The 19443-nt window shown below is 45.3% G+C and overlaps 1 protein-coding gene across 4 annotated transcripts in view; it reads right to left on the bottom strand.

Annotated features, from left to right (window-relative positions):
* The window catches only part of LOC119184211 (signal peptide peptidase-like 2A), a 70591-nt gene that overhangs the window by 29018 nt on the left and 22130 nt on the right, over positions 1 to 19443 (bottom strand). For 2 of the 4 annotated variants that reach the window (XM_075888551.1, XM_075888550.1), the window contains 7 exons: positions 16607 to 16786; positions 15823 to 15903; positions 12820 to 12968; positions 8538 to 8624; positions 7920 to 8089; positions 6421 to 6517; positions 577 to 775 (listed from right to left, as the gene is read on the bottom strand). In XM_075888551.1, coding sequence (XP_075744666.1) covers positions 577 to 775; positions 6421 to 6517; positions 7920 to 8089; positions 8538 to 8624; positions 12820 to 12968; positions 15823 to 15903; positions 16607 to 16786 — 963 coding nt within the window. The remainder of the gene's footprint in view (positions 1 to 576; positions 776 to 6420; positions 6518 to 7919; positions 8090 to 8537; positions 8625 to 12819; positions 12969 to 15822; positions 15904 to 16606; positions 16787 to 19443) is intronic. The other 2 variants (XM_075888552.1, XM_075888553.1) reach the window with 2 other exon arrangements.

The following is a 19443-nucleotide window of genomic DNA, read 5'->3' as shown; positions in this document are numbered from 1 at the left end:
GCACAATCAGTTGCACTAGTAGAATTTAGAAGTATGTCTGCCGATAGATACATCCATCGAGGACAGATATAGAAAAGGGTAAACAGAGCAGGTATGTGTCGCAGTGAACTGAGATCGAGTAGTGTTACTGCTTTAAGAAGGAACTTAGCAGCAGGAACCTGCATGAACGAGTTAATTATATGCAATGGTATAGGAGAGGACTCCAGAGTAATTTAGATTACTTCGAAGCTAGCTAGATTACTTGTTATTAAGCACTGATTGGATGGGTATATTGTTGTCAGAATGACCCGAAGCGTATAATGACGCTCATCATGAGAGTAATCTACATTAACAGAGTCGTGTCTAAGCCTTTCGGACATTGCGCCGTTGTAGAATAGTGTACACAAAGGTTCGCTTTAGTGTTTGTTGCCACAGCGCATGCATCATAGGCGAACTTCCAGGACACGGATGCCTACCTAAGAAACCCTTACGCTACAGACATCCTAATACTCTCTACTGTAACCTTAGTAATCCTCAGTGACGTTCTGTATTGGTGATTCCAAATCCGCTTTGACAAGTCCCGACGGGAATGAGCACCTTGAGGTTTGGCAGGTGTATAGACTTCAGCATGTTGATGCAGAAGGCGACGCCGAGGATGTCTTGCAGGAACCATCCCACGGTGTCGTTGTTGCGCACTATTAACCAGGACACCGCCACGCCGAAGGATGCGACGAACAGCGCCACCTCTCGCCATTCCATGGGCGTCTGGCAGCAAAATGCCAGCTGCTTGGGCACCCTGCGATGCCAAGGTCAAGGTTGCAACAGGCTGGGTGCCCTGTCGATATTGGGAATACCGTTCTATGGGTGAAGCTCCTTATGGTCTAGGGCAGTCCGTTCCTCCGGGATAGCCAGCTCAGCATGACCAAAGACAGACAGACAGACAGACAGACAGACAGACAGACAGACAGACAGACAGACAGACGGACGGACGGACGGACGGACCGACGGACGGACGGACGGACGGACGTACAGACAGGCAGACAGACAGACAGACAGACAGACAGACAGACAGACAGACAGACAGACAGACAGACAGACAGACAGACAGACAGACGCTTCGAAACACTCATCATCACTCACTCCGTGGATATGCAGCGATTGTTTTTATGCATTCACTCTAAGCCAAAAATGGCCAAAATGGGAGCAACGGCTGTTTTTACTCCTTCAGACCGACTGTTACACTCCGAAAAGACCAAGCGGAACAAGATGGCCGACTTGTTCGAGAATGGGGGAGCAACTGTATTCATCTTAAGTTTGTAAGGGAGCAACGGAAGGAGGAACCGCTGTAAATGCTCTCGTCACGCAACGGTTACTCCCCGGCAGGGCACCGCACACAAATATGCATGCCGCCCACATTGATATTCATGGGCCAGATTATTGTTTGTTCTGTGTGCCAAACTTCACCAAACCAAAACAGTCATTTATTTTAGCATCCGTAGATAATAAGATAGCAGCGCTGGCTGAACACAGAAGGCCTGTGAATACAGTACGGCAAATACCTAACACACGCAGCAGCAGGATGGAGAGTTGGCACGTCAAAGCGGACCGAACGCCGAAACACGTGCAAAACAACGATAAAAAAAGCCTAGACACGCTGTTCGTCCGCGAAGTAAGGGCGTCAAAGTCGATCAAGCACCGAAACACGTGCATAAGGAGCCCCCCCCCCCCCCCCCCCGCCCAGATATATCGGAGAAAAAAAAAAAAAGCGGACCCAGACGCGTTTCTCATCAGCCATACACTTAGTAGCACGCTTCACCGTGTACTTTGAGGGCAGAATGACAAATCTGCGCCATCTGCGCCCGCACGACAAGTGTGGCGCTAGTGTAGCAAACGATGTAAGTTACAAAGTAATCTTTATTCAGTGTTTATGTTGACTAGCACTAAATAAAAATTACACTAAACTTTTTATATTTATTTATGAGTTTTAGTGTACCTCAGTACACACTGAAATTATTGCGCTGACGCCTGTGCTGCCACTGCTCGACGTTTTTTTTTTTTTTTTTCGGCGCAACTAGGTTCGCGTTCGCACTACTTACTCATTTTCATATGGTCTGTGGTTGGCGAGCACATGGACGTGCGGGCTTGTGAGCTATGTTTTGATCGTGTGTGTGTGTCGCAGATTTGCGTTTCTACTTATTCGTGATGAAGGTTAGTGTATATTTATCTTTATGGAGCGCGAAGTAGTTGTGGATTTTGCTGCTGGGTGGAACAAACACATCGTAAACACGTCTTCAGCTATCTGCAAGCCTGTTCGCTCGTCGGACAAAGGACTGTGCATGCATCAGCGTGCAGGTGAGTGGCATTTCCAGCAACATTTAATGCTCTTACAATACATTGTTGAGTGGTTGCGCTATTGAAAGAGAAATGATTTGCTCTTATTCACCGTATCCATTGCTAGCCGTATCGGACTAAATTACCTCTATTACCGCCTGCATACCCTCTTGCTTCCCCTGTCACCACTGCAGTGCCAGTGTACTTTTGCAGTTAAAAGTTCATTTCCGCAACACTACCTCGCTTGAAAAAACATTGGGGCGGGGTTGTAGCTGCATTCATACTGGCACTTTTCTACCATTGGCTTTATGCAATGTTAACGGCCGAGTGTTGAGGCCTTGGGCCGCATTTTTTAGAGATGTAAAGTGTATGTAAATCAGTAAGTGAACAAATCATTGTCGCATCACTTCACTGGCATAGCCAGGCGGTTGCGCACAGAATTTTTTTAGGCCGGGCGTAGGGAGCCCAAATTGACAACCATATTCGCTTGCCCGGCCTATTCAGATAAGCGGACACCCCCCCCCCCCCCTCCCCGCACGCCTAAAAAAAAAAAAATCTGCTCACATCACTGCGTCACTTGCTTCACCTCTGGGCTGAACGTACTATTTTATAAGCGCACCATCAAGCGAGCAGTTTACATATTGACAGAACAATTGGAGGAGGAATGACCCAAATCTTTCAGATTTCTTTAGTGATGCAAAACCTTCGCAAAACTGAATATTGTAAAATACAATCATAAATGCTGTATGTTCTCGTTAGCGCTGTCATTATTCTGCATCATGAAATCTTTATGCGCTGTGAAAACTTGGCATGCCGCTGAAGTCGCATATCGACGTTAATACCAATCGACGAAAATTTCGACAACCTCAATAACGCCGTTTGGAATTTGCCGCATGCACATAATTAGGCTGATTCCCACTTGGCTGTTCTTAACCTGACTTCACTGCTACCAAATGAAACAATATTTGATGCATGTCTTTTACTTTTTTTTTTCAGTGATATGAAACAAATTTGGTTATACTGCAGATAAAGATGCTCCCAACGATGCTAAAGTACAGAAAGCAAGTGAATTTTGGTAAGTGCAGACTTTTTGTACTACGTATATGAAAGCATCGCTTTTTAGGGGCAAACTGTGCATGTGTTGGCCAGAGAAGAGTTCACTATGCCACATGGTTACACTGGCACTGACAATTCGACATGGCTCCGCTGGCCCGTGTGGGTGCTCACACTGTTACCGTTAAGATAAAATGTTTATGTTTTCATTGCAGGTATTGCTGTTTGTACTAAAAAGCCAACTGCCAAGATTTCTTTACGCTGGTACTCCTAAAAGTATGCTTTCCCTATTTACATGGATTTTGGCTTGCACAAAGCATAACACTTGGGCCTAGATTCACAAAGCTGTCCATGCGCAGGCCTTCATAACAGTGTTTCTTGACTTGCTTTTACCCTGTTTTCTGCAGATGTTTCGTGGGTTTAAAAGTGCCACAGCATGTTGACCTCCCCCACTCTGAAATATTCGCGTTCAAAGTTCCGCAAGAGTGGGCTTGACTTTCTTGTGCACCTCTTTGCTAATCCAAGATATTGAAGTGTTATGCTCTTACTAGAGGTGGCAGTGTTTCTAATGTTTGTATTTCCATCACATTGACCAAGTATGCGATCTTGGCTTGACTGGTAGCACATCCTCAACAAATGTCTTTGTGGCACATGTAGAAGGCAGTACAAAATAAATAGGCAGACATTCACACCGGGAGCTAACTTCTAATAATGCTTTTTTTTTGGAAACCATGGTGTGCTTATTCCAATTTGTCTAACAAGCAGTAACCTGTTTGGCTGTGAACCAACAAGACGTTGAACTAATAAAAGCTTCACATCTTGTTGCTCTCAAATATATATGTATTGGCAAGCTATCTGTGACACTGTCAAACAAAGAATCAGAATATCTGTGCATGCCTTAAGATATATTGCTTCGTTTACATATCTCGTGGCTGTGACTCGTCAACCGAGTGAACAAATGCACCCTAGTTTTCTAAATTTAAAGCATTTTTTGAAGGTAGCACGGTCTACATTTATTTGTCTATAGTTTTGTCCAGCCGTTTGCGTCAGGTACAAAGAAATATACTGAAAATTATCATGTAGCCTCTGCAAATGGTTGCTTTCAAGCAGGCTTTGCAGCAGCGTATGATAGAACAGTAGAATCGAGAGCAACTATGTGCACGAGCTAAATAAGTATTTTAACATGAGCGGCCAGTACGTGTTATTTGCCACACACACATGACCTCATTTAGAATGCCCATTGGTGAATGGGCTCATAGAAATGTCACTCAGCTGTGTATAGGAAACAAGTTAACTGAACCTAAGGGTATCTTTAGCTACTACAAATATGTATGCCTTGTTGAGGTGCTGCACATTTTCTTCCAGAATATTGCTGTCTGAGACATCATGTGAAGAGCGTCTACCACATCAGCATTTATATGGCTTGCCAAGTAACGTTTGGCCGAACCTTCCTTTTTTTCACATTTCGTTTTGCAGTAGACATCCTAGAATGTAAGCGCTGCTGCAGTGTGTGTGACTCATTGTTATGAATGGATTCTGGCATGTTTAACCTCACACTTCTATTTTTTTTCTTGCAGCAATGAGATGCTTCACATATGCCTGCGGTGACGTTCTGCTGCGCTAGCCTGATGGAAACACCAGCTGCGAAACTTTAGTTCTTCAGAATTGGAGAAGTTGCTCTTCTCTCACCAATGATGACACAGACTGCCCTATGCTAGAAATTCAAGATTGTTTTTCCACGGATGACGCAGAAAACCTTTGATGTATTATGGTGTTTGTTTAGTGCTGGCTGTGGTGTGGCGAAGTCTACTTTTACGTGTGGTCAAACGTCGCCTCATAAAAAGAACAATAAAGCATTTATTTTCCTTTCAGTATTGTCCACTTTTTGTGTTAGAAGCACCCAAGCGGTGCTCTTCCAAGGAGCTCTCGCCATGTGTTAAGCGTGTGACAAGCATACTCGAGATAAATACTCATTTCCCCAAGGAGTAACTGGAAGCATGTGCAGTTGGTTTTCAGAGAGTAACTGCGAACACGTGGGAGGAACAGTAAAGAGTAACTGTTGCTCTTAGAAGAGCAACTGGTGGGAGTAATGGTTGGTCGGCAGGGAGCAACTGGTGGGAGTAACTGTTGGTCTGCAGGGAGGAACTGGAGGGAGTAACTGTTCATCCCCCGAAGAAGGAACTGAAAGGAGAGCAACGGTTCCTTCCTCTGCAGTTACTCCTTTTAGGAGAGTAATGGGAGTGGCAATGCAATTGCTCCCTGAAAGGAGCAACCCCTATACTCCTGTTGCTCCGTTTTGGCTTAGAGTGTGGGAATACCGTTCTATGGGTGAAGCTCCTTATGGTCTAGGGCAGTCCGTTCCTCCGGGATAGCCAGCTCAGCATGACCAAAGACAGACAGACAGACAGACAGACAGACAGACAGACAGACAGACAGACAGACAGACAGACAGACAGACAGACAGACAGACAGACAGACGGACGGACGGACGGACCGACGGACGGATGGACGGACGTACAGACAGACAGACAGACAGACAGACAGACAGACAGACAGACAGACAGACAGACAGACAGACAGACAGACGCTTCGAAACACTCATCATCACTCACTCCGTGGATATGCAGCGATTGTTTTTATGCATTCTTGCTGTGCCATACGCAGATCCTCAATACTGGTTGCCATTAACTGTAGCCAGTCCGCAGTGTCCCGACAGGTCCCACCAGTTAGTTGCAACAAACCGTGCTCATGCTTCATCTCATCGTGTTTGGGAAACACCACGACACAATGGTTTCAGATACGAAAGGAATGCACGCCCAGTCTTCATTCGTGAATTACGGTGCTGCGTAGTTTGTAACGTTTAACTCTGGACTTCTCGAAGAAAAAGAAAGAAAAACGGGGTGGAAGCCAGAAGCACAATAACGAAATATTCTCTCCAGAAGCAATTACATCTTCGATAAAAGTTCAAGGTAAACAAAATTAGCTGTCTGGTAGTTACAGTTGCAAGTGCCTTTTATAAATACTGGGCTAAAATAAGGTGTGCAGGTAATTTCGTACTTTGACGTTCCAATGTTGATCCGGTTGACGAGTGGCTCCAAGCAGGAGAGAAGGGCTGCTGCCGATGCCAGGGCGAACATTATGACGATCAGGTGAACTGACAAAACAATATGTAGAAAGGTTCACGTAAGACACCAGTAAAATCGAAGGTGCACGTTCAAGCTTTGTAAAATTGCAGTACAACGTCTGATGTCCGCTAAAAAACCCTACGCGCCGTTCAGCGGTGGCCAACGACGGAGGCCGTCGGTGCAGCCGCTGCGCCAAATTTGCTTGCACGCGAGAGCCGAGCACGAACCACGCCTGCGCTTTTACCGGAGGCGCCGCAGCCGGCTTTCACGTTAGTTCAGGTGATGGAGTTCGGACAGTATTGCATGATCTGTGACAGGTACCTGCTTAAGTTATGCATGTTCGACTCATTCAAGAAGGCCAAGTTGAGGCACTAAGGTCTGCTAGCTTGGCTGTTTATTATGCCTTGCAAGTGTATTGCCCTTTCGTCATTGTTATGAAATCACGCAACAAAATAAGGTGGAAGCACCAACGAGAAAAAAACGTTGAGAAAACGTGCTTGTGTTCGTGTGGTCTCGGTGCTCTCGACTTATTTAGTGGTGCTGTTACATATATTTTGCCTATTTTGTGTCCAATTCAACTTAGTATTCCGTTCGTGCCAAAGTGCGCTGCTTTGTCTCGTCTACACATTAACAAGAGTATACTGTTCAAGTTGTTTGATCAAGATATATAATAATCTAACAGTGAGTCTGCTTGAAATATAGAGGTTCGTCGCTGCTGGATTGTTGCTCACAGGCTCTGTCGTTACTTCGGAACAACTCGGCAGAGCTGCGTCGGCGCTTCGCCGTGGGAACAGCCTAGCTACGCCTTAGATGAAAGGAAAGGATAATAAATGAGTAAAATAAAATACATTTTTTCGGAGAGGCGGGATTGGAACCCAGGTATCCACGGAACGAAGATGAGAGTAGTTACACTAGGCTATCCAGGCACGCTAACAGAAAAAAAAAGAATTTATGGGAATAATCTTAGCGTTGCTATGGGTGATAGAATAAGACAAACATAGAAAGAAATAGATGTTGAAAGAAAAAGAAAGAAGCGAAAATAAACAGTGTGAAAGCAACGGGCCTATAGAAAGAACTATAGACGGTAAAGAATGCATGGCGTAGTCTTGTATAGTATAGCAAAGGTAGAGAAAGATAAACGAAAGGGAGGAGGAGTGATATGACGGGAAGGAAATGAGGAGGGAAGGGCTCCTAGCTTCACTGTTCTCACAGTGGTAAACCTAAAACATTGGGAAAAAATTAGGCCTAAAACAGTGCCCAACACAAGTGTCTTTGATGTGCCTCCGCATGAAATTTAAGTTTTATTGTTACTCATACTAGCAGTCTAATGTTTCTCGACCGGAGCTCAGACACGCGCAGCAAATCAGGCTCCATGAATGCCGAGGTGTCACGTTTCATAGAAAGATGGCGCAGTGAGTCGTGCCGTCTCACCCAGGTACCGGTAGAAGTAGTACAGCACGAGCAGCATGACGCTCATATGGATGACGAACATGATGACCAGCTTAGGAGAGAGTGGCACCGTGAACTCTTCCTCCAGCTCACCAATGCTCTCCGTGAAGTCCCGGTCGGGCGGAATGTGCACTAGAGACCCGTCGGATGCGCTGTTGCGTTAAGCCGAACAAAATGTGTAAGCGCGTCATGAGGGAATAGACATAACGTTTGCACTACGGGTATATTCTGCCGAGTGCGAGCTAGTTCAAAATTCAGATGCCTCAGATATCGCTAAAGTTTTAGCCAATACGTCTTGAGCACTTAGCACTGCTGTGCTCACAAGTAATAACATCCTAACATCCATGACGGTGAAGGAGGGTGATTAGGTATGTTAAAGCTTAAATAAAGCATGTTATAATTAGCAAGCATAAAAGCTTGATTCGCCAGTTTAATGTAAGAAAGCCAGATATTTCTAGTGTTTGCCCACTTGAATATAGTAACCGGCGAATCGAAAAAAACATCTTACGAGCACCAAATGTATGTAGTACCAGTGTATGCTTTCATTCATATCCTCTTGTCCTCTATTGAGAGGTACGGAGAAGAAAAAAAAATGCGCACTTGTTCACGTTTCCCTCGGAAGCTTGTCGGTGGCTTTTGGTTGCACGCCGGGATTTCTTCTTCGGCTTGGGCACCCTGGGCTGGTACCTGCGTTAGTGACAGAACGTGTAAGTATTAGGAACCCTTAAGAACAGCTTATGTTGCTAGCATTATTAGTATTATAGACATAGGCACGTGTGAAAAGACTAAGCAAATTTAAGAAAGCTGAAGCTTTACCTGGGGCCCCGCAAAAGGCCTTCATTTCATTTACGGATTCTTCGAACTTCCTTTTTCTGCTCTTTTTTAGCAACCCATCTCGTATTCACTGCTCAAGCACCAGAATAAGAAGAGTTTGCCACATTCGTTATAGTATTCATTGTATCTCGTGCCACCTCCTTCCGCTCAAAAGCGTTTTGAACGAAACAAACAGAGCTCATTTATATTAACGTAAACTGAAATGCACTGAGAACTCGATTTCACGACTTATATAGTCGCCTACAAACCTTCAAAGTGTACGAGGTGTACGAGTGGACGTTCATGGACTTGCGTAATGGATATGGCACTGATGTAAATTCAGTCAGCGAGCGTAGTAAATCAAGCATGCTTAACAGTTCTAAGAATGAAGCCGTTAAGGAAGCCGCTTTTGTTGAAAAGCACAGGGGGCAAAAATTAGGAGTTACCGTTGGTATATTTTTATATGATAACAATTTCCTGCACATTTAGAAATAAACATAGAACAAATGTGCGTTCACAAACGCAGCTACTTTCAACGTTGTACAGCATTAATCGTTTTAGTACGAAATGTAAACAAGCTCGTCTCTACAGGTGGGTCACAGAATTTTAGTTTTTCAAAAGCCGGAAAAGTAAGAAAGCTAAAAAACGGTCGGAGGAAGCAAGGTTGGAGGTAGGAGATTAAGCAACCTGTCAGCTAACTTTGAATTTTGAAAGGCCTTCCCGGTATCATTGTAACGGATATTTCTGAAGGCTATTCGACGTCAGGCTTCAAGAAACATACAGACCCCGATCTCCCGAATGGGTGAGCTGAAATTGCAGACCATATTGAGAATTTGTTCTTTGCTTGCGTTTTAACACCCGCTGACCGCATGTGGCGTCTAACGCAAAAAAAAAAAACACATGTTAAGCAAGTAAAATAAGTATGGGAATAAAACTGCAATCATGTGGGCTGGACTGATAGGGCAAGATTCGCGAAACACTTGTTTGATACCATTGGTGTGACTGAACTTGATTTGATTTTGATTGATATGTGGGGTTTAACGTCCCAAAACCACTATATGATTATCAGAGACGCCGTAGTGGAGGGCTACGGAAATTTTGACCACCTGGGGTTCTTTAACGTGCACCCAAATCTGAGCACACGGGCCTACAACATTTCCGCCTCCATCGGAAATGCAGCCGCCGCAGACGGGATTGGAATCCGTGACCTGCGGGTCAGCAGCCGAGTGTGACTGAACTTGCGACATATTTATGTAGCTTCATGGTGGGATTGATACTAGTACCTTATGTTAAAGGGCCACTCACCAGGTTTGACAATTTTGAGCTGACAAGCGCAATGTGTAGATGAGGCGTTCATGATCACGTGCGCCAAAATTTGCAACGCTACGCGCGGCGTAAATGGGTCAAATTTCAGGATGGAAGCTTTTCCCCTTCCCCTATGCCGGCGCACGAGTAGAGAATGAGGGAATGACGTGGGCGTAGGAATGGCCCTACATACACGGCAATGCAGTGACGTTGGTCCTCTACGTAGACGACTCCACTCTGACGTTGTCAACAGTATACCACGTGACATGGCAAAAATTATTTAACACAACCTGCGTAGTTTATGTATTTGTTGCTTTAAGAGATGAATAAAGCTTGAAATAAATATTGAGACGCAATAAAAAATTGTGCGCGTATTTCTTACATTTTTTCCCGTGAAATACTACGAGATGCGGCGCTAATGTGCCAGCGTTTCGCATGCGTTTGGGTCCCCGTGGTCAGCGCATTGAGCAGACGACCCACGCGGAACGCTAATACGCGTTCGCGCACTCATTGTGCTCATCTACTCTACCGCGTCTAAGCCAGCGTTTCCAAACAATCCCCCAGAAACCGGCAGAAGACCACAAAATAACGCAGGTCAACAAAGCAACGCCGCTCGCGTGCACGGGGGCTGGGCTTGTTCGGGCACGTCATGCGCACGTCTCCTCTTGGTCGTATGCCGGAGAGCGTGGGGAAGAGAATTGGCTTGCGAATGCTACGCGGAGGAGCAGCAAGGGTTTCGAGCTCGCCTCCTCTTACCCTCGTTTCGCGCCACTTCCTCTCACCCTCGTTTCGCGCCATCCACCCGTCCATCCATCCGTCCATCCATCCATCCATCCATCCATACATCCATCCATCCATCCGTCCGTCCGTCCGTCCGTCCGTCCGTCCGTCCGTCCGTCCGTCCGTCCATCCGTCCGTCCATCCATCCATCCATCCGTCCGTCCGTCCGTCCATTCATCCGTCCGTCCGTCCATCCGTCCGTCCGTCCGTCCGTCCATCCATCCATCCATCCATCCATCCATCCATCCATCCATCCATCCATCCATCCATCTGCGACTTGTAGCTCTCCTGGCCGTTTCGATAATGGTATCGATACCTAACTTGGTATGGCATAACATGACTGTAAGAAGAACATATTTGATTAGCAATAACATGAAAATCATGAAATGTATGTCATGAATGTCATGATTTACATGTCATGTTCCTGCTGCTCTTGCGGTGGTTTTATTCACATAGCATGTTGCAAAACTGGTATGGTAAGGCATTATTGCATGACGAACACAAGCGACAGACCCTAACTTGTAAATCATGACATGCGTGTCATGTAAAACATGACGTCATGTTACACTCATGATGCGCTCACGGCCGTTTCGCTAGCGTCACATATACCAAATTAGGTATTGCAGTACGTGAATGGATGACGAAGGTATGTTACTAGTGCAAACATTATAATCATGAGATACGTGTAATGTAAACACGTGACCACATGCTTCGCTCATCATGCGCTCGCGGCCGTTTCGCTAGCTTCACATGTACCAAACTCGGTATTACGTGACGCGAACGGACGGCACAAGTAACTGACACATACAAACGTGATAATCACGACATTGCTTGTTATGTAACAACATGACTACACGCCACACTGATCATGCGCTCGCGGCCGTTTCGCACATCCCAAATTTGGTATTACGGGATGTCAATGGATGACGAAGCTATGTGACTAGTGCAAACATGATAACCATGAGATATGTGTCAAATGAAAACATGATTACACGCCACACTCAAGGCGCCAATACATTACGACGTGACGTGGTGCGCGTGTTCAGCGGCGTTCATTTCGACGCGCCACGCCGGCGTTGCGACGCCAGGTGTCGGTCCTGCCATATACTCGCTGGCACACGCCGCGCTGATTTGCTTTGACGCATGCGCTTTTAAGCGCGTCCGGTGTGCCTCCGTCACGAAAAGAAGGTGACGCAGTGTTGTATGGTTACCGCATCGGCGCGAAATGGAGTATGTCACATTTCGCACCGGTTGCCGTGGGGACGGTTGTCGGTGGTCGCGCCTGGCTAACGTAGCGTCGCTGTGGCCAGCGTGCGCACGCAACAACGCTACATTGGAGTATATTGGGCCCTTCATGGTGCGCTCGCCGCCGTTTTGTTAGCTTCACATGTAGCGTGTGTTAAGTGATATCAATGGATGACGAAAGTACATGACTGGTGCAAACGTAGTAATCCTCACACGCGTGTCATGTAAGAACATGACAACATGCCAGGCTCACAGCGTGCTCGCGGCCGCTTCGCTAGCTCCACATGTAGTAAATTTGGTGTCACGTGACTTGACTAGAGGACTAAGGTAAACCACACATGACAATCATAACACGGAAGTCCTGTACGGCGTCATTTACCTCCACCTCGTAACCTTGTACTGATTTTAAAGTGACATATGAACCTTACCCATTCGTGCTTCGCATATCATCGATTCCCTGTGTACGTGGGATCTGCCAATTTCCTTGTCATAACTAATTACTGCACAGTCATGTTATGCCACACCAATGTTAATACAGATCCGATTACTGAAAAGGGCAGGAAAGCTAAAGTTCATAGGCGAATAGATAGATAGATAGATAGATAGATAGATAGATAGATAGATAGATAGATAGATAGATAGATAGATAGATACGGAAAAAGTAACCGAAGTTCACTTAAAAATGCTTCGCAAACATGACGCACGGCTATCTCGTCTTGCCAGCGAGAATAGCACTTACTGCACGAGCTGCACCAAGCCGGACCAGTAGGCGCCACCAACCACCGTTACCATGGCGATCCCCCAGATGACGGCGAAGCTCCAGTCGAACGAAGTTTGCACCGAAAAAAGCTTCGCCACTAGGCTCTGGTTGTGGTGGTCGTCGTATTTCTGCGGAGAGAAACGCGTGAACACTCACTCGTACATTTTGATTGGAATGTGCACAGGTAGCATGTAATATACTATGTCTTGCTCGACATTCACAGGCGCAGCATTCTGCGAAGCCACATCTGCTTTATGAAGCATGTATTTAGGTAGCTTAATTATATCGCATCATAACACTACCATAAGATTTGTTTCACATATATCTTTTTCCCATGACACACTATGTATACTAGCCACTTCCTTCCATTGCACTGAAAATTTAATGCGCACTACGACACGTTAGAAACACGCTCTCAAATGTTAGCTTCAAATTGTGCGCAAAATATCTCAAGCATTGTCTGAGGTTATAAATGTACTGGTTTTGCAATTAGCCATCACTACGCAGCAGCGTACGTATTTGGCCTGGTTGGTGCTTGACTTCCACTAGAAAACATCGCTAAATACAGGCGAAAGTGGCTAGTGTATTTGCCCCGCCGCGATGGTCTAGTGACTAGTGTACTCAGCTGATGACGCCATGCCGATGGAGGCGGAAATGTTGTAGGCCCGTGAACTCAGATTTGGGTGCACGTTAAAGAACCCCAGGTGGTCCAAATTTCTGTAACCCTCCACCACGGCCTCTCTCATATTTTATGCACATTGGTTGGGAAGCATTAACAGGCATATTCATTGTTAAAAGAATAACCCCAACAAGCTTAATACAGCTGCTGATACTTGCCCTAATCTTCACGCAGCTTTCATTACTTGGTAAAGGATAAGACATATTGCATGTGATTATCTTTCATATTGCTTGTCTGCACGTTCATATTTTCTTAGCAGGCATAGCGAGTCAATAATAGCGAGATTCCCCCCAAACATAACCTTTTTATGCTTACAAGAACCTATCGAGAAAGCTGATTTTGCGAAACCCTGATTTATTTCCTTATAAGAGCTTCAAATAATTTCATAATATCACCGAATGATCACTGATCAGAATATACAGAAGTGTATTGGTAAATTATTCAGAGTTCACCACTATACGTCGTCTCTCATAACCATATTTTGGTTTTGCGAAGTGAAGCCCTCAGATATTATTATTACACCGGAGTTCAACACACAGAGTTTAAACTCAGAATTATGTTAAACGATATAATTGTTACACAGTGACCAGTTGAAGGAGAGTAGAACTCAAGGCGGCATTTTTTTTATCCATCGAATTTAAGTTAAATACAAATCCAAAGGACCCGCCATAGTGGTTTAGTAGCTAAGGTACTGGGCATCTGACTCGAAGGACGCAGGATCGAATCCCGGCCAGCTGCGTCCACATTTTCGATAGCGGCTAAAATGCTTGAGGCCCGCGTGCTTAAGTTTAGATGCACACTAAAGAACCTCAGGTGGTAGAAATTTTTGGAGCTCTCAGCTACGGCATCTCTAATAACCATGTGGTGGTTTGGGGACGTTAAATCCAAAGAATCATTGTCATACATTGGGTGTTGCTACAAGATATGCAAATTATCGACGAAATATACTTGACTTTTTAGGGAAGGGGGAGAAGCTTGCCACTATACATACACACTACGTATCGAAGAGCACACCTCTAAAAGAACTTAGCAGCATGAGGGGATAAATGTGTCTAAAAGGTGATAATTCAAGTATAGTTAATTTACAGGTGGTTGCACAAGTCATGGACATTAAGTGGCCGGTTTCTGGATTCAAATAGGCCTTCAGCCATAAAACGCAAGAACGAAGACTGTAAAAAGGGCGTGCACTTTTTCATTGAGAGGTGTAATTTAATCTTCAACGCAAGGCTCCCTATGTTATGTGAAACGAATGATCTCAGCCCGGGCGTCAATTTTCTAGCTTTTATATTCACACCACTTGTGTACTGATCGAAGCTTTTATAGGTGAAGGAGCTGGGGCTAGAGCTCCATCCGGTGGGCGGCGTGACCGCAATTACTGCGCATGCGCGTCCACTCTCATTTTTTTCTTCTACGCTCCCCCTCTCTCAGCTCATAACGCCGACGCAAGGAGAGTCTGCTAACCTACGCTCGCTCCCCCTCTCTCTCCTCTAGGCATTCGTCCCTGCGGCGTTTATACAACCATTCTGCATGCGCGACTTCTTAGCCCCCTCTCCCACGCTTCCCTTTTCTCGTCTCACAAAGGCATGAGAGGAAAAGCGAGTTTTTTTTAATTAAAGAATCCGACTGATTGCGCTGCACAACCATTGACTGGGCAGCCCGTATGTACAGGCTCCAGATCTTGAACCCAAAGTAGTGCCAGTGGAATATTTCTTTTGTGCGTTAGGGAACGATTAGAATTCGCCACGTGCGCGTTAACTAAAAGCCGAATGCGGGTCGCTGTGTCCTATGGGAGTCGTCTGTTTCCCGTCGACCATCAGAAGCGATTGGCATGTTTCGTTCGAAAACGCTGGTCCATCACTGCATGCTTTGCGCCTCCACAGGTTTTTCTCCTGCGCAACACCGCAAGGAGCGCCAACTTAAACGTATCCACCAGCCGCATCTACACATGTTTCCATTTAGCGGGAGATGGTGAAATTATTTTTATGAAACCAGCAATGCACGGCATAACATTAGTTGTTTACTGCGTTATAACGTGATTAAAATTTTCTCTGCAACGCAGTCCACAGGCAACAAATAATATATTACTGATAACGACTCATTTCCGTTTTTCAATTGGGGCTGTTTTTGTGGCTGTTTTTCAAACACAGCCATAAAGCAATCATCCACTTGTTGCGACTGTTTTTGTCGAAGTCCTCTTGAGTTTTGTGTTGGATCTGAAAAATTGCTACGGCCGTCACTTTTCAATCAAGAGAGGCACGTCTGTGTGAGTGAACGATGGAAACCAATGCTGCCAAGTGACTTACCGCGATCTTGTGAGCGGTTTCATTGATGATAAAACCGGCGGTGATGTCAAGCCTCTTGATACTGGTCTTCGATTCTTCAGCCTGTCAGGAAAGATAGATAAGGTTATCATGAGGTACCTTATGAGATTTCCCGAATGCTATGGGTGGCTTAATGACAATTTAGTGAGCAGTCGATGATAGCGAAATAATTGCAGGTTCTAAGAGGAGCTCTCTGTATACGTTAAAGGATCCTTGAAGCAGTTTTCTCACGTTCCGTTTTTGACCAGGCCACTGCTGGAGAAAATCATTGTGACCATAATTAAATCAAAACACCCCTTATTATTGCAGCTACGAGTAATAAATAGATAACCTACTCCTTCACTTCCACTTTCTTCCTCAAACGCCTCAACTCTTCCTTCGAGTGGTCGGGGCCACGCTGCGCTTTCACGGCGCCTGTGACACGTGTTCCCCAGCCAGTCACATCAGCAACCACGGTGACGTCAAGAGGACAGAACATGTCGCTTTGGGAGTAAGCGGTTAAAAAGGAGTTTGGCCGATTTTCAGTAATGTGCAGCAATTCGCAGCTTAAAAGCGTTTTAATAAATTACAATTTACGCAGCGTTGTTTATTACGTTTGTAAACAATCTTTTTACTTACTCTCGCAGCCCAACGTATTGGTACAAAATCGTAAAAATCATTTCAGTATTTCGTTAAACGAGGAAAAAAAAGCGAGAATGATCCAAGTCTGAATTTAAAGCATCTTGAGAACTCGGGCTGACTCGTCGGCAAATTTCTCATTGCGTACCGCGTGTCTTGCGTTGACGGAAATGAGGATGCCATTGGCCTTGGCACTCTTTGCCTGCAGGATGATGTCGTTGTTGGAGACGTTGTCGCAGCGCTCGACCAGCACCACTTTGCCCTCGAAGCCGCGGCGCTCGTAGTCGCAGTCGGTGTCGTTGAGCGTGTTCAAAAACGGACGGTACTCCTGCACAGCGCGAGTAAAATCGAGGGCCACGAAACATCAAACCAAACTAACCATACGCCAAGTGTTGAAAGCGATTGCACGGTTTAACGTTGCCCTGAAGTTTCTCGAAAGTTGTTATAACGCACGAGGAACCTGCTTGCACCTTAGCGTTGCCTCACCGCCCCCGCTGAACGCGAAGCCACAGCGACTTGAAAACCTGTGCCGTAAGAAGGAGTTCAAACACCGGCTCGGCAGGTGATCCAACTTCTATAGAAGGTAAGATTTGACAAAGGAAAGTCAGAGTTGCCGATTAAAGGCGGAACACTTGTAGCAGTATCACTGTATCGACAAAGCATGAAAGGGCTAGTTCAAATCCAGGTTCCAGGTCGCGTAGAGTTTTTAGAAAATATAGGTAAATTTTTATTGAAGCTTGACTCGCAGAATTCATTGCTACTATGTGACTAAACTGAACAATATGTAAAATAAATGTGGCACAAACCGCGAAGACATACAGGCCGAGTTGGTTTAGGAGTTAAAGTGGTCGACTGATGAGCCGAAGGTTCAACAACGAGCCTTGATTGTGGCATGTAGTCATCTTGTTACATGACACGCATGTTGGGATTATCATGTTTGGATGTGTTATGTCGTCCGTTCGCGTCTCGTATTACCGAACTTGGTACATGTGAAGCTAGCGAAACAGTCGCCAGCGCATCATGAACATGTCATGTAGTCATGTTGTTAGATGACACGCATCTCATGATTATCATGTATGCACCAGTCACATGCCATCGCCATCCATTCACATACTGTAATATCAAATTTGGTATATGTGACTTTAGCGAATAGGCCGCGAGCGCGTCATGAGCGTGGCATATAGTCATGTTGTTACATGACACGTATGTCATAATTTTCATCTTACGGTCTATCGCTTGTGTTCGACATGCAATCATATCACACCATACCAGTTTCGCAACATGCCATGTGAACTGACCCACCGCTAGAGCAGCAGGACCATGAAATGTAAATCATAACATTCATGACATACATGTCATGATTTGCATGTTATGACTATTTAAATACCCTCTTCATTCAGTGTTGTTATGCCATACCAAGTTTGGTATCGATATCATTATCGAAACGGCAGGAGAGCTAAAAGTCGTTGGCGGCTAGACAGATAGACAGATAGATCGATGGATAGATAGATAGATAGATAGATACGCTCAAGTTCGCCCAAGTTCGCTAACTTTTAATAACGATTAAGCATTCTCAAACCATACCTACTTAGGCAACAGTCACGCGATACCCCCCCTCCCCCACTCTGCGACGCATTTACTCAAGTTTTCCGCCTGGGAAGATGCGGCTGGGATTTTACGGGCGAAGCTCTTCTCTTAGTATGAATTTGTCCTGCGTCAGGCGCAACCGGCAGTATCAGACATACAGATAGAGACAAACAGACAGAAAGACAGGTGGACGGACAGATGAATCGACGGAAGTATGGATGGAAGTATGGCCTGGTGAGACGCTCAGGCGGACGCCTCGACGGATGGATGGACGGGTGGATGAATGGACGGACGGACTGATACATCGACGGACGGACGGTTGCAGGAACAAACGCACGGACGGATGGAAGCACAGAGAGACAGATGAACATACATACATACATACATACATACATACATACATACATACATACATACATACATACATACATACATACATACATACATACATACATACATACATACATACATACATACATACATACATACATACATACATACATACATACATACATACATACATACATACATACATACATACATACATATAGAGACAGATAGACAGACAGATGGACGGACGGACACTTCGCCCCACTCAGCATCATTCACTCCGTAGATATGCTGCGATTTTAAAAACTTATTTTGGTTCTTATTTTGCGAAAACACCAATGCTCAAAATGTCACCAATTTGAAACCACCCAAATGAAGGGCACCCGTAACTTACGCTGTATGAGGGATTAGATGACAAAGTACACGTCTCAAATTATAATGTACTCTGTCGTGTATAGAAAAGAGAACACGGAAGCGTGTGGCTGGCACTCGGCGGAGGCCGCCAACAGCGCCATCAACCGAAAGCGAAAGAAAACATGTGCAATTTCACTGTCATGTATCGACGAAGAAAATAACCAGTCAGTGCAGGTAGACAAGCGCTGCTGGATTACGCTTCCACTCTAATCAAGCAACAGGCGATGCCTGAAGCTCATAGTCTGCCGCGAACAAATCAAGCGGGGAGCGCCACTCCTTGCTTCACGTAAATGCAATGTCTGTAGACTTAAACTAAACTAGGGATATAATAGGTGAGAGGGCTGCGCCCATATGGAGGTGGGATTGTTGTTTATCACTGAATTATACACAGTTTCGTTCAGTGGTACTCTGTATCATCCGAGCTCCATGGCTTCGCCTCGAAGAGTATTTATTTCGATAAGCCAACCATCATTACGTTTGCAAGAAATTGATTCGCAGCATTATAGTGGTACCGTGAACAAAGATGAGAATGTTCATGCCGCTCACGCCGAAATTCTCGGAGTCGCTCTAGCGATACGATACGCTATCCGTGTTCGCAGTGAGGTCTACATATCGACAGACTCGCAACAGGCATGTCGGGCCTTCCTATCAGGA

Source organism: Rhipicephalus microplus, chromosome 3 (genome assembly GCF_043290135.1).
Source record: "Rhipicephalus microplus isolate Deutch F79 chromosome 3, USDA_Rmic, whole genome shotgun sequence".
NCBI lineage: Eukaryota > Metazoa > Arthropoda > Arachnida > Ixodida > Ixodidae > Rhipicephalus > Rhipicephalus microplus.
The sequence above is the reverse complement of the archived record's forward strand: the minus strand, read 5'-3'. Positions and strand labels throughout refer to the sequence as shown.